Raw genomic sequence first — 12295 nt, forward strand, 5'->3', positions numbered from 1 at the left:
AGGCAGTACAAATGAAGTCAAAATATGCTTGCCTATGAGGCGGCTCTGTTTATACAGAGATTTTATTTCATGAGCAAATGGTACACAGAATGGAGCCTCTCTAGTTGAGATCTTAATGGGGCGTGTATGACAGGATGAGTGGCGGTTTTTTTTTTTTTAACCTTTCTTCAGTCAGAAACAATTTCCAGTGTTTTATCTTTGGATAATTCAAAGCACCTGCCACAACATCCCTGTTTTTTTAGAGAATTTGTGGGCATGTTCTAGACCAGGCATCCCCAAACTTCGGCCCTCCAGATGTTTTGGACTACAATTCCCATCTTCCCCGACCACTGGTCCTGTTAGCTAGGGATCATGGGAGTTGTAGGCCAAAACATCTGGAGGGCCGCAGTTTGGGGATGCCTGGTCTAGACACTGACATGGGGCACTGACCAAGTTTCAGCACTGCTCTGTGTGAACTGAGCATACACCCTACTGCAATACACATCCTTGTGGTTGCACATTGCAGGGCAAGACCAATTGCAGGGAGCAAACTCTCTGTATATCATAATGGATCTTTCTCATTAAGGAATCCATGAGGTTTCTGAAAATAGTTTGAAAACCAGTGCCCTGAGATGTGCAGTGTAGGACTTTAGGCATTGCAATCCCCAGAGTGACACTCTGTGCCAGTTGTTATCAAGAGCAGCCACAGTTACAACCAATCACTTGACACAACAAGCAATTTATGCTAGCAGTTCCTGATCCTACAAGTGCCAAGCAAGTCAAAGCCTGCACACCGGCACATAAATGATGAACTCAGCTTGATGCATATCAGACTATAGAAGCCATTTAGTTGAAGGTTGCTTGATGATCTCATGCCATCTATATAGCTCCTTGGGTTTCGGCCAAGTTAAACAGTGGCCAGGATTTAGTAGTACAGTGCGTGAGAGAGAAAGCTTGTAGAACCTCTCATGACATGATCCAGTTCATACTGGAAGGAGTATTCAAGCATCATACCCTTAAATCAGGCATGTCCAACTCCCAAGAGACTGCGATCTACTCCCACTATATAAAAACTGGCAGTGATCTACCCATTGAGTTGACCAATCAGGATCACACGGTTGACCAGGGATGCCCCGCAATTGACCGGTTGGACATACCTGCCTTAAATGATACCATCAAGGTTTTACCACTGCTGATTGTATAAACCGACCATGAGTATGCAACTCTTGTACAGCCTTGTACTCTGTTAAAAAAGCTGGAAATACCTAGGGGTGGACAAGTATAAAAAAATGTCTCGTTCACAGCTTAAGATAACTGCCAGTGTCCTCATGTTAACTAGGGAGCCAAGGCAGTGCTTTTTGTTTCTGGCCAAGAATCATCAAGCACTGCTGTGCAAAGATGATAGGGATGTTGCAGTACTCTCTACTTCCAGGATGCCATTCATCTGTCATTGCATATTTTCTTGCCAATTTTGTTTTAAAACCAACAGGCAAAAGGTAACATTTATTAAGTCTGTTTTAAATGTCCAGGCACTTTAATTTCAGGGCTTCTCCTTAGAATACAGGCAGCCTTAGTGGTGGTCTCTGAATGTTGTTGAACTCCCACTTGCCCTCACAATCATGGTCAATGGTTTAGGGATAATAGGAGCTATAGTCCAGCAACATTTGGAGCGCATCACCTTAGCTACAGCACTGCCTTAGGGGATCCCACTCATCAAGATGTTTTTAAGGGTAGAGGCAGTGACCAATAGTCACTGTCAACACTAACTGATACGCCATTTACACAATGCTTAGGAAGCTCAGTCCAGCAGAATGCCCCTGCTGGAGAAAAACACTGGAGCCCTTTTCCACTTCCTCAAAGTTATCATTCCCCAGGAATGATGCTAGTTCTTTTAAGCTCCCCAAAAGGAGCAACAAAACTAAGGGGCATTTGTGGAGTCCCTGTAGAGGAAGTGAATTGAAACAGGTGTGTTCTTAGGCTTACAGTTCAGAAAGTAAATGTCAGAGGCAGCACTCGGTTACCCAAGTTAAGTACATGTAAAAACTGCTTCTATTGAGCAAAGCTAAGCGCATGTACTATCCATATTACAAACAGAATTCTCCCCATAGTTTTAACAGACGAATTGAGACATTGTGAGTTTGGCTTGAATGGCTTCTCACAAAAGATACAAGTCCAGTTAAAGTTAAGGGGTTGAATCCAGAGTTGATGCTGCTACAGATCGTAGAGATGGAAAGGACACTGTCTCTGATCCCCCTCCCCCTATGCGCCTCTATTTCCCCCAAAAAAATCTTCTTAGGGACAGTTAGCAAATTGTTTATTGACTTGTATCACATAAAAATATTACAGAACCTTATTTAACTAACAAAACTTTTATTAATGTTTTAAACAGGGTGATATAACCATGCAATCCTATGCATGTTTACTCAGAAGTAAGTCTCATTGTGTTCAATGGGACTTAATCCCATGTGTGTATAGGATTGCAGCGTTAGCCCATTTACTTTTTGTTCAGCACAATGTGGAAAGTTAAAGCCCAGTGAAAACTCATTTCCCATCACAAAGTTTATCCAGCTGTATATTTTATTTAAGAAGCAGATTGTCCAAGTTTTGTTCTCAGTTTTCAACTCCATTCTGAACCATTTGAAGATATTCTTCGTACAGTTTTTCTTGTGCTTCATAGAGTTTCTTTAGTTTCTTCGTCTGACCTTTGCTGAGTTCTTTGCCTTCTGTGTCATGGGTTGGAAGCCCCTGGAAAACATTAATTCATCATCTTAGGACCACATTATCTCAATGTCTTTGTTTCTTTGTGTTGTGGTAATGCAATAGCATTATCCCTTTTTACCAGTAATTAGGCATTATCAACAAGAAAAATAAAAAGCTGGGTTCTTTGCTTATTTATTCAAGCCAAATAAACCACATATGTAACTCCAAAAGATTATTTCAAAAAGCAGTAATGCATCAAGTTAGGAAATGATTTAGAAGTGTTTAAGGCTGAATCTCCTCATTAAGTATCTGGTAGTAGTCCTTCTGGATGTCAACATGTCTGTCTCCTCTAGGTGCAGGAGGTGGAGTTGTTAGGACTCACCTGTCTTATCACTATTTTCCTTTGCATGCACAGAAAACCGTAGACATGCATCCTCATTGCAGAGGGGTGAAAAATGTGGGCCAAAGTTACAAATATGAAAAGGATCTAGAATTTGTGGCTATAACAAAAGGCTCACATGCTTTAATACGATGCAGAGTTATTTGGTAGCAAGCTCCATTGAACTCAGTAGTTTACTTCTGCATAAACATGCATAGGTTGTACAGCTGGTGTAGTGCGGGGGTTGAGCTCTAGCCACGAACTCTCAGCCACTGTCTCCCTTCTCCTCCTCCCCAATATACAATATAGGGGATAATAATACAGCCTTGCCTTACAGAGTGTTCTAAGGATTGCAATTAGATACACAAATGTTAATAAAATAATGCTTATCTATCTATCTATCTATCTATCTATCTATCTATCTATCTATCTATCTATCTATCTATCTATCTTGTCCAGGATTGAACTAGCAGCTTTCATCAGGATCCCTAAATACAACATTCAAGGAAGAAAAATCCCAGTAATGCTTACATTTTCATCAAATTTGGAATACTTGTCGTGCTCCGATTTAAACATTTCTCCTGGTGGGATTTTCATTTTTGCCAATTTTACTGCCTGCAATATATTTAAAAAGTGTTACAACTCTGGAATACATGAATATCAGAGCCAGTATTAACCTGCCTACATCAAAACAATTCCTGAAAACAAATTTAAGCTAATACGCTGATGCTCATCCTTCCAAAGACACATCCCGCCCCCGCAAAAGGGTGTCAGAAAAGCATATAAGTCTTTGGATTTAAAACTGGTTTGCGTCCTGAATACAAAAGTATCTTCAAAATCTGCTGAAACCTGTGTTTTTATTTAATTTCCCCATTTTCTCATACCATATATCACAAGATGCGAGAACAACTTGCAAAACAAATGTCCAGTAAAGTTTTAAGAGACACTTGCTATTTTAGCTTTCTATTGGTAAGACATTCCCCTTTTAAAGAGATGCTGCTCTGTGCACTTGTAGTGTTGATGATAGAGCTTTTAAATATATTGAATTGGATCCAGATCCAAGCAGGAGCTGTGCTTACAAGACACTCCCATTGGTGGAATGGAGTAGGGAGGAGCAATTCTAGTGATCCCTCCTCCTATGCCCCTTGAAAAGCTGAGTTGGAGGGACCCGCCATAACGCTATAGAAGGTCACAGAAGAGCCATTCTAAATGCAACCCAGCAATATGTTGCTTCTATAGAAGACAGAGGCCCAGCAAAACTTGAACAATTTGCAGATGATCAAAGCATACGCCAGGAGCAAAAATAGGCTCTGTACACATGGTAGGGGTGGTGGTAGCAGAGAATATACAGCATGTTTGGGCTACCAGGCTGGGACTGAAGCGGATTCAGTTTTGCCTGTAGATAAAGCCACCCCACACAACTGAGAAGTCATTTCCTTGTGTTTGGCAGCAAAACCCAATGTTCTCTCCTGAATAATTCCAACATAAAATGTTTGGAACAAATGACTATAAATAGAGAGTTGGCTGGACAGGTCTCTCTGCATCTCATTCTCTGCTAATGTTATACTGTTGGTTCTGGAAAGAGGGTGTCTTTGGCAGCCTCTGCTAATTATAAACTGTTGGATGCTGGAGCAGTTGAGTTCAGCTGGAAGTCCTCGAGTGACATTCATGCTGTAGGTCTACCAAAGTACTCAATGGTTTGGGAACGGCTGCTGGGGCAAAAGGTGGTTCAGGAGTGCAAATGTGTTGAGGGGCTGTGTGGATTAAGGTCTCTCTACCAATTCGGCTCTGCTTTGCAGCTCACATAACAGACGAGTAGGTGACAGGAACGGAAGATAAAGCCTGAAACATGCCCTTTCTCGCCTGACATCAGTGCCATTAAAACCAGCCTTTAAAATTTATATTTAAAAAGTATTTGGTTACTTTACCTCCTGTTCCTGTTTCTTTATAGCTGCCTCTTCTTTCTTCCTTTTTTTCTCTTCTTCAATCTATGGAAAAAGAATTTGAAAAGCAACATTAGGATTAAAAAAATACAGAAGTAAATTACTGAGCATTTTATTAGCAAATCATCCACAGCTATGTTTTATACAATAGGATCCTAATCAAGCTGTTAGCTCTACAAAGTTCTATCCAGAACAACCAGTCTTTGACTTTTGAGGGAATTAAAACTACCAGCTCTGCATGTTCCTCGTACATATGCACGTCCCAAGGTTCACCATAATGCAATAAGAACAGTATGTGTGCTAATGTAGTAATCTCAAGATTTATGTCGGAAGGCCCTTGTTGGGTGGGTGGGGAGAATGGTGTCATTATTTTTATAGGAGTTCCACCACTGAAGGCTACATCTATAAATGGGAAGTAACTTTTATTTTACTTGCTTATAAATGACAGAATTTTTGTTCATTTTTCTCTCTGAAGATGACACTTGTCAGCTACAATGAGTGAACATACCAAGAGAATACTAGTGTTCTCTTATTCGGAAACTCTGACAAGCAAATGCGGGGGGAAATGCAGAGCTTTTTAAAATGAAAGGAAGGAGATTAGAACACTGGCCACGGTTAAAGTCCTTTGCTCAGATGATTGTGTGTTAATTACAGGAGTTTACCCGGTTTACAAATGCCAGGATTGCCACAGATTACAGGGGGGTCAGAGGGGCGAGGCGACTGGCAAAGTGCCAGTAGGGCAGTGGAGCCAATCTAGCTCTACAATCACTGCACTCACACCACCCACCCGCCATCTTGCCCCTCCCCCTAACCAGCTGTATCCTTATTAGGAAGCCAGGTGAGCGGTGCTGTCTCGCCCCTTCAACTGCTACAAGAGGTATTTGCATGGTTGGTGGGGTCTAGAAAGTCCAAGATCCCCAGCAGAAGCTGTGCTTGTGGAAGGAGACTGATGCAGGCTATATTCCTCTGACCAACCCAAATGATGTTAGACAAAAAATTAGGCACATCTAAACAGAAACTAGTTCAAATGCTGTATAACCTTTTTCTTCTCTTCTCTTTCTTTTAGTAAGGTGTCTCTGTCCACTAGCTTGACCACAGTTGGGAGTCCTACAAAAAAAGCATTACAAGGAATAAATGCTCATATATACTACTACACTTTTAAGTATTTATCCCAATGATACACACCAGGGATGGAAACATGTGGCCCTCTAGATCAGGCATCCCCAAACTTTGGCCCTCCAGATGTTTTGGACTACAATTCCCATCATCCCTGACCACTGGTCCTGTTAGCTAGGGATCATGGGAGTTGTAGGCCAAAACATCTGGAGGGCCGCAGTTTGGGGGTGCCTGCTCTAGATGCTGCTGAACTCCTTTGCAGCTATTTAAAATATACATCACACAGTTGAACACAAAAGGCAGAACTCACTTAACCTTAACTGATGGACAACTCTTGGAAAAAGAAGGGCAAAAGTTTGAGAAACCTAGGATTTCTTGCTAGTATTATTTGCTGCTGTGTCTATTTCACATCCGAACCATCACCATATTTACTTGGAAGAAAATCCTACTGAAATGCCACTTCTACGTACAGTAAATGTGTTTAGCATTGCATCTTTTAAGAGTCCAGGATGCTTGGCGAACCTCATTCATTTCGTTTCTGCGCCTCATTACTATTAGTTGGAAACAGACACCAGGATGTACTAACTTGTCAAAAGCAAGACTGGAGTCCAGTTTGATTTCCAACTTAATTACCTTCATGATCTTCAAACCGAACTCCGTGCTCGGGAAGGACATCATCTCGAAGAGAATCGCATAGCTGCAGAACTTCAAACACTACAATTACGAAGAATAAAATGAAAGCGTTAATATCAACGTCTGCGAAAGTTCTTATCTTTCAGACAAGTGGATGTTTTATGAGAAGAGAACACCACCTTTTATTATGTCATGGAGCAATGGGGTTGCTGTCCCCCTTTTGGATGAATGACACCTCCAATTCCACTATGCTATGGGGTGGGGGAGAATTCCACAGTTGCTATTCTCCTTCTTCAGTCCTAAACACATGTGCTAGGGAGCAGGTCCTTGGAACACAGTGGGATTTAATTGCTAGCAGAAATACATATGATTTTCTCCCCACCCTCAACTCTTTAGTCCTTGTCTCTGCTTTCTTCCCCTCCCTTCCTTTTCACTGAACCTCCATCTTGGAAAGTAGAAGTCAAAAGTCTCCTGGAGTGACATAGGATTATGTTATAAGTACTGCAGCTTAAGCTATCAACTCATGAAAAAAGGTTGAGATGAACTGGGGCATTTCTTCTGGACCAGTTCTTCCCCATTCCACATAACAGGTTGTTAGAACTATTAGCCTCTTATAGTGATTTAAAGCCTGCTTGCCCGCCTCCAAGCCTGCGTAACTTGATAATAATAGGCCTTTTAGAAGTGGGTGGGATGTTTTTAATTGATTATTATTTTCCCTCTGCTTTAATGTATCTGTGTGAGGTTTTTTTCTGTCTGCCTGGTTTTAAGTCATTTGGGTTGCCCTGGACAGATAAAGCGACCAACAAATTTAATAAATATCAAAATAATATATTCATCCCCAGTAGTTCAATAAAAACTAGAGAGTTCAAGAAAAATAATAGAATCCTCTTTGTCACGAACAGGTGAAGAAAAAAAGCTGAATGTTCTCTGGAAGGAAGGTATTATCTGCAGTTGCTCTGCATTGATGCCTCCCTGAGTTATAAATATTCACCAGCCTAAAACTATGAATAATTAAACTTTAGTGGCAAAGAGGAGAAAATTCCTTCTTGGCAGAGGAGAATGAGAGATGTGTGTATAAAAAAAAACCCATTATGCAGAGGGTGAGAATATTATCCAAGGTATTATATTTTCTGAAGAATTAATATTCTGGCATCAGGAATTACTTCAGGACTAATGTGTGCCAACAGTGTGTTTTCACAGAGACATCAAAGACAGAAGGTTTGAGTGATAATCCATAGAAGAGCATGTGCCAAATCCTGATGAAAGGCATGCTCAACTTCAATCTGCTTCAGTACAGCAGTCTCCTTCCTCCAATTGCACAGCCACATACTTCTGAAACACAAGGGTTTCTTCACCCTCAAATGCTGGTGGTGGTGCAATGCAGAGGAGAGTGATATATCAAAACAAGTACCACCCCATCTGCATGCACACCATTCCTGCATGTCCATAAATGCATTTGATTACTTATAACCAGCACAACTATGAAGATTATTAGGTTTCTATAGGTGCACCAGTATGGAGGTCACCACTTTTGCTCCAGCGAGCCAACACAATTATTTGGCGACTGAACTCATGATTTGAAGTTCCTTGTCTCAAAGGAAGGAGCTGAAAAGAAAAGCCGACTGACATTCCTTGGCTAGGTTTCATTTGAGGGAAAATTCTTTTCAATGTACAGCTATCAAATTATTTGAGGGGGGTAGTTTTCTTTCATTCATTGCGTGTTATCACTAGAACATCAAAAAAGCAAATCAGCTCCCTGTTAAGAATGGCCAGTGTTGCTCTCAGGGTTTCTGGTGTCTACTCTCCTTGTACTAGGGATAAAGGAAATTTTATTTGCTTGGCATTTTAATATCCCACAATTAAGATCCTCTGCTTCATGAACAACGTTTGAGTACTTTGCTGAAACTCTAATTCTCTCTCTCTCTCAAGAAAGAAAGCTTTCCACATATAAATGATGAGGCTCTGCAATGTCTGAAAATAAGAGGATAAGAAGGCGCATTGCCTCAGCTCAGTGTTTTATAGGAAGTTGTAATGCACGCTGTTTAGGGCCCTTTGCCTTTTGGTGAGGTTCACCTGCCCCTCAGTCTTATCCATGCATTGCTGCAGGAAGTGATGGGCTCACATACGCCAAGTTTAAGCACTAGCTCCTAAGGCACTATCAAATATAACCACGGAATACACAGGTTTTCTTTTCCAGCTTCATAAATACACCTCCAGAGACATATTACTACTATGCAGTTAGGAGATATTCTATGTATTTTTCAAAAGCAAAGCACATACATTATGGGGATTTTTCCGTCAAAACCCACAAGTTTTAATTGGTATCTCCTATGGAATACTGTAAAGTGGTATTCTGAAAGCTCACAATACAAATAAGGGCCATCATTTACTTTCATCTGGTAAGAACAGGGCAAACACATATATGTAAACACATTTGCATACATAGACATTCACACCAGGGCTGGTCCAATAAACTTTGCTATCTGAGGTGAAAGCAGTAAACGGCACACCAGATCCACCCTGACCCAAAGTCAAGGTACAGAGTAAAGCTGTCTCTTCCCCTCCCCCCCCGCTTTTTCTTTTTTGCACCTACTGTAAAGCAGAAAATCCAATAAGCACCTGCTCCATCCCAGCAGTAAAAATACAGTAATAATAAATAAATGATTTGCTGCCCTTTCATGACTTGCATAATCAACTGCCTCAATCTGGTTAATGGCAGAGCTGGCCCAGACTCATACGCAAATAAAAGGCAAGGCAAATGCAGGCAGTGCTAGCAGACACCTCCCTTGCTTTTGGCTGTAAGAGTTTTGAAGAGTACACCCATAATGAGCAAGCAGATGAACAAGTGTGAGGAAGAAAAGAAAGCGCTACGGTACAAATCAAGAATGACATTTTGTCAGACAACTGCACCTTTGTGGAGATTTCTACTTGTAAAAAAAAAAGCACAGAGTTAACGTCACCTTTCTTTTCTCGGGCAATTTGCCGCACACCTTCTCTGAACTCGGACAAAACCTGTAGGTATGGCATCACTGTAGATTCAAGCTGCAGAATGAAATATTTTGTCCATTAGCTGAGATTCAACCCATTTCTTTCTGGTTTCCCCTGAAAATACTGCTAGGAAGCATAGGAACATCGGGAGGAATTCAGTGCAGCGCTAAGCAGATTGCTCCATCAGCACAACCATTTCTGCTTGCCTGATAGAGCTATCTGCCCCCCCCCCCTGTGTGCTGTTCTGGGAGTTCTCCTGACCATCCCCAATAATCAATTTGGGTGGGGTGGGAGAGAGAAAGGAGAAGAGGCAGGGCTCATTAGTTTAATGCCACCTATAAGATGCTACCTTCTACCACATCAGATCACTGGCCAATCCCAGCTCAGTATTGACTACTCTGACCGGCAGCGGCTGTCTAGGGTTTCTGGCAATAGTCCCTCCCAGACCTATCTATATATGACCTTTGCAAGCAAAGCTTTTGCTCCACAACTGAGCTCTGGCCCTTCCTTGCTATGCTCTCCCATACAATTATAATTCTTCTCTATTACCTACCGTAAATGCAATTGGAGTAATTCTGTGATTCAGTTTTACTGCAGAATTTTATATTTGTACGAGCAGAAAAAGTGGCTTTGCTTCAGCATGCAATCCAGTCTTTCTGAAAGCCATGAGCAGAGTTGAGATTGCCACAGTAAAATTTCCCTACAACTTACATTTAAGTTTTGGGCACTTCCTCCAACTGGGAATCCAATAGCCTCATCGCTTTCTATAGCACCGAATACCTATGCGAGTGAAACACAAAACAAACTGAAAAAAACACGCAGCAGCAGATATTTTAACACTGACAGATAATCCAGCCCCAAAGGCTGTGAACAAAACTTTGCTGGGCAAACGAGTTTCCTGGACATTGTCTGCACTGGGTTGGAGCTGCAATTAAGACATTATTTCCAAGAGTTGCTGATAGCATGGCCTCCTGGAAGTACAGGGGACTGCAATATTTCTACGATCTTTGCATAGCAGTGCTTGATGACTATCTATCTCCAGGAAACAGCAAAACTTCAAAAACAATTCAAGTACTACCTCCGTTTTATACTGATAGCTAATTCTTCTTTCAAAAGTGCTACATTTTTGTCACAATTCTTTCCTTTTGATAGCGGGTCCCTCCAGAAGTTGCTGGAATGCAATCACAAACACCTCCAGCTTGGCTCATTGTCAGGAATGACTGGAGTCTTATCTAAAGAGTGAAAAGGCTGACACATTCACACACGGTTACAACATACATGCAGCAGTTTCAAAGGTTTAGTGAAAATCCCATACCTTGAACATTTGTGTAAGATAAAGACTTATATTTTCCAGCAGCATTCTATTTGGCATTTGCCTCGTAGTCTTCTTTGCAGCAATGTAGGAATTACACTGGCTGACTAGCGATCGCACTTCTTCCAAGACTGTGCGTGTATCAATGTTGTCGCACAAGGCCTCATGGACTGCAAGCTTCTTGTCATAAAAACTAGCCAAAGAGGGAAGGGAAACGAAGAAGGACCAACATATCATTTGTGTCATCCTTAATGGTATTCAGCCAAAGATTCCAGTATTCCATGGATAAAAGGAAGCCAAAAGCATTTCAGTACAGTGGTACCTTGGTTTGCAAACTGTCTGGTTTGCATACGTTTTGGATTACAAACACGGCAAACCTGGAAGTGTGTGTCCCGGTTTGCAAACGTTTTGGATTACAACCCTTTTTTTGGGGGGGGGGATTACGAACAAAATTTTTTTTGGAGGCCCCATTGGCGAAAGCGCGCCTTGGGTTACAACTTGTTTTGGTTTACAAACGAACCTCTGGAATGGATTATAGTTGTAAACCAAGGTACCACTGTACTCTGCTTGCTAGGGTAAAACCTGAATGGGCAGATAGTAGGAGAGAAATGCCCTACCACACACCTGGTGCCAACTTTCAGATGTCATGATAAACGATGGTTTACCGTGATGAAAACAAGCCAGCGCTATATCTAAACTCAGGTTCAAGCAGCAAAAGTCAGAAAATGGCATATTTACATGAAAGACTCTCTTAGCAGCAGTTAGAACAAGAAATACAAGAAGAAGTCAGTATCTCACTAGACTCCCACATACACCTCTCTTGCATTTCAGAGTACATACTGAAAAAAGACACAGATCTTGAAACCAGCTTTGGAAGGAGAGAAAGGAATCAAACAACTTGCCAGGTAAATGAAGGATAAGAAATATGAAGAGTGTTATGGGCTGAAGCATGGAAAATTACAAAAGAGAGAGAGAGAAAGTTATCAGAGAAGAAAAACACAAGAAAAGCAAATCCATAAAGAGAATATGATATAATGGTGCGAAAAAACAGAAAACATTAAATTGACATTACAGAGACAACATTTTATTTCAACCATCCTGTCAATCAAATCTGCGAATGTAGCAGTCTTCTGACTCCTCTGATGAATTACAATAAGTACTGTAAGATTTATTAGTGGCATTCAGAAATCATGACAGGTACAAGCCTGGGGCTTGTGTACCTCCTCCCTCTGGTGTGGCAATCTG

The 12295-nt window shown here is 41.3% G+C and overlaps 1 protein-coding gene across 2 annotated transcripts in view; it reads right to left on the bottom strand.

Moving 5' to 3' along the window:
• Positions 1 to 2276: 2276 nt before the first annotated feature.
• The window catches only part of CARS1 (cysteinyl-tRNA synthetase 1), a 34764-nt gene continuing 24745 nt past the window's right edge, over positions 2277 to 12295 (bottom strand). For both annotated transcript variants that reach the window (XM_035120845.3, XM_035120836.3), the window contains 8 exons: positions 11054 to 11243; positions 10450 to 10518; positions 9711 to 9792; positions 6751 to 6831; positions 6041 to 6108; positions 4987 to 5046; positions 3590 to 3673; positions 2277 to 2724 (listed from right to left, as the gene is read on the bottom strand). In XM_035120845.3, coding sequence (XP_034976736.2) covers positions 2590 to 2724; positions 3590 to 3673; positions 4987 to 5046; positions 6041 to 6108; positions 6751 to 6831; positions 9711 to 9792; positions 10450 to 10518; positions 11054 to 11243 — 769 coding nt within the window. In that variant the 3' untranslated portion in view covers positions 2277 to 2589. The remainder of the gene's footprint in view (positions 2725 to 3589; positions 3674 to 4986; positions 5047 to 6040; positions 6109 to 6750; positions 6832 to 9710; positions 9793 to 10449; positions 10519 to 11053; positions 11244 to 12295) is intronic.

This window comes from Zootoca vivipara, chromosome 1, assembly GCF_965207765.1.
Source record: "Zootoca vivipara chromosome 1, rZooViv2.hap1.1, whole genome shotgun sequence".
Classification (NCBI taxonomy): Eukaryota; Metazoa; Chordata; class Lepidosauria; order Squamata; family Lacertidae; genus Zootoca; species Zootoca vivipara.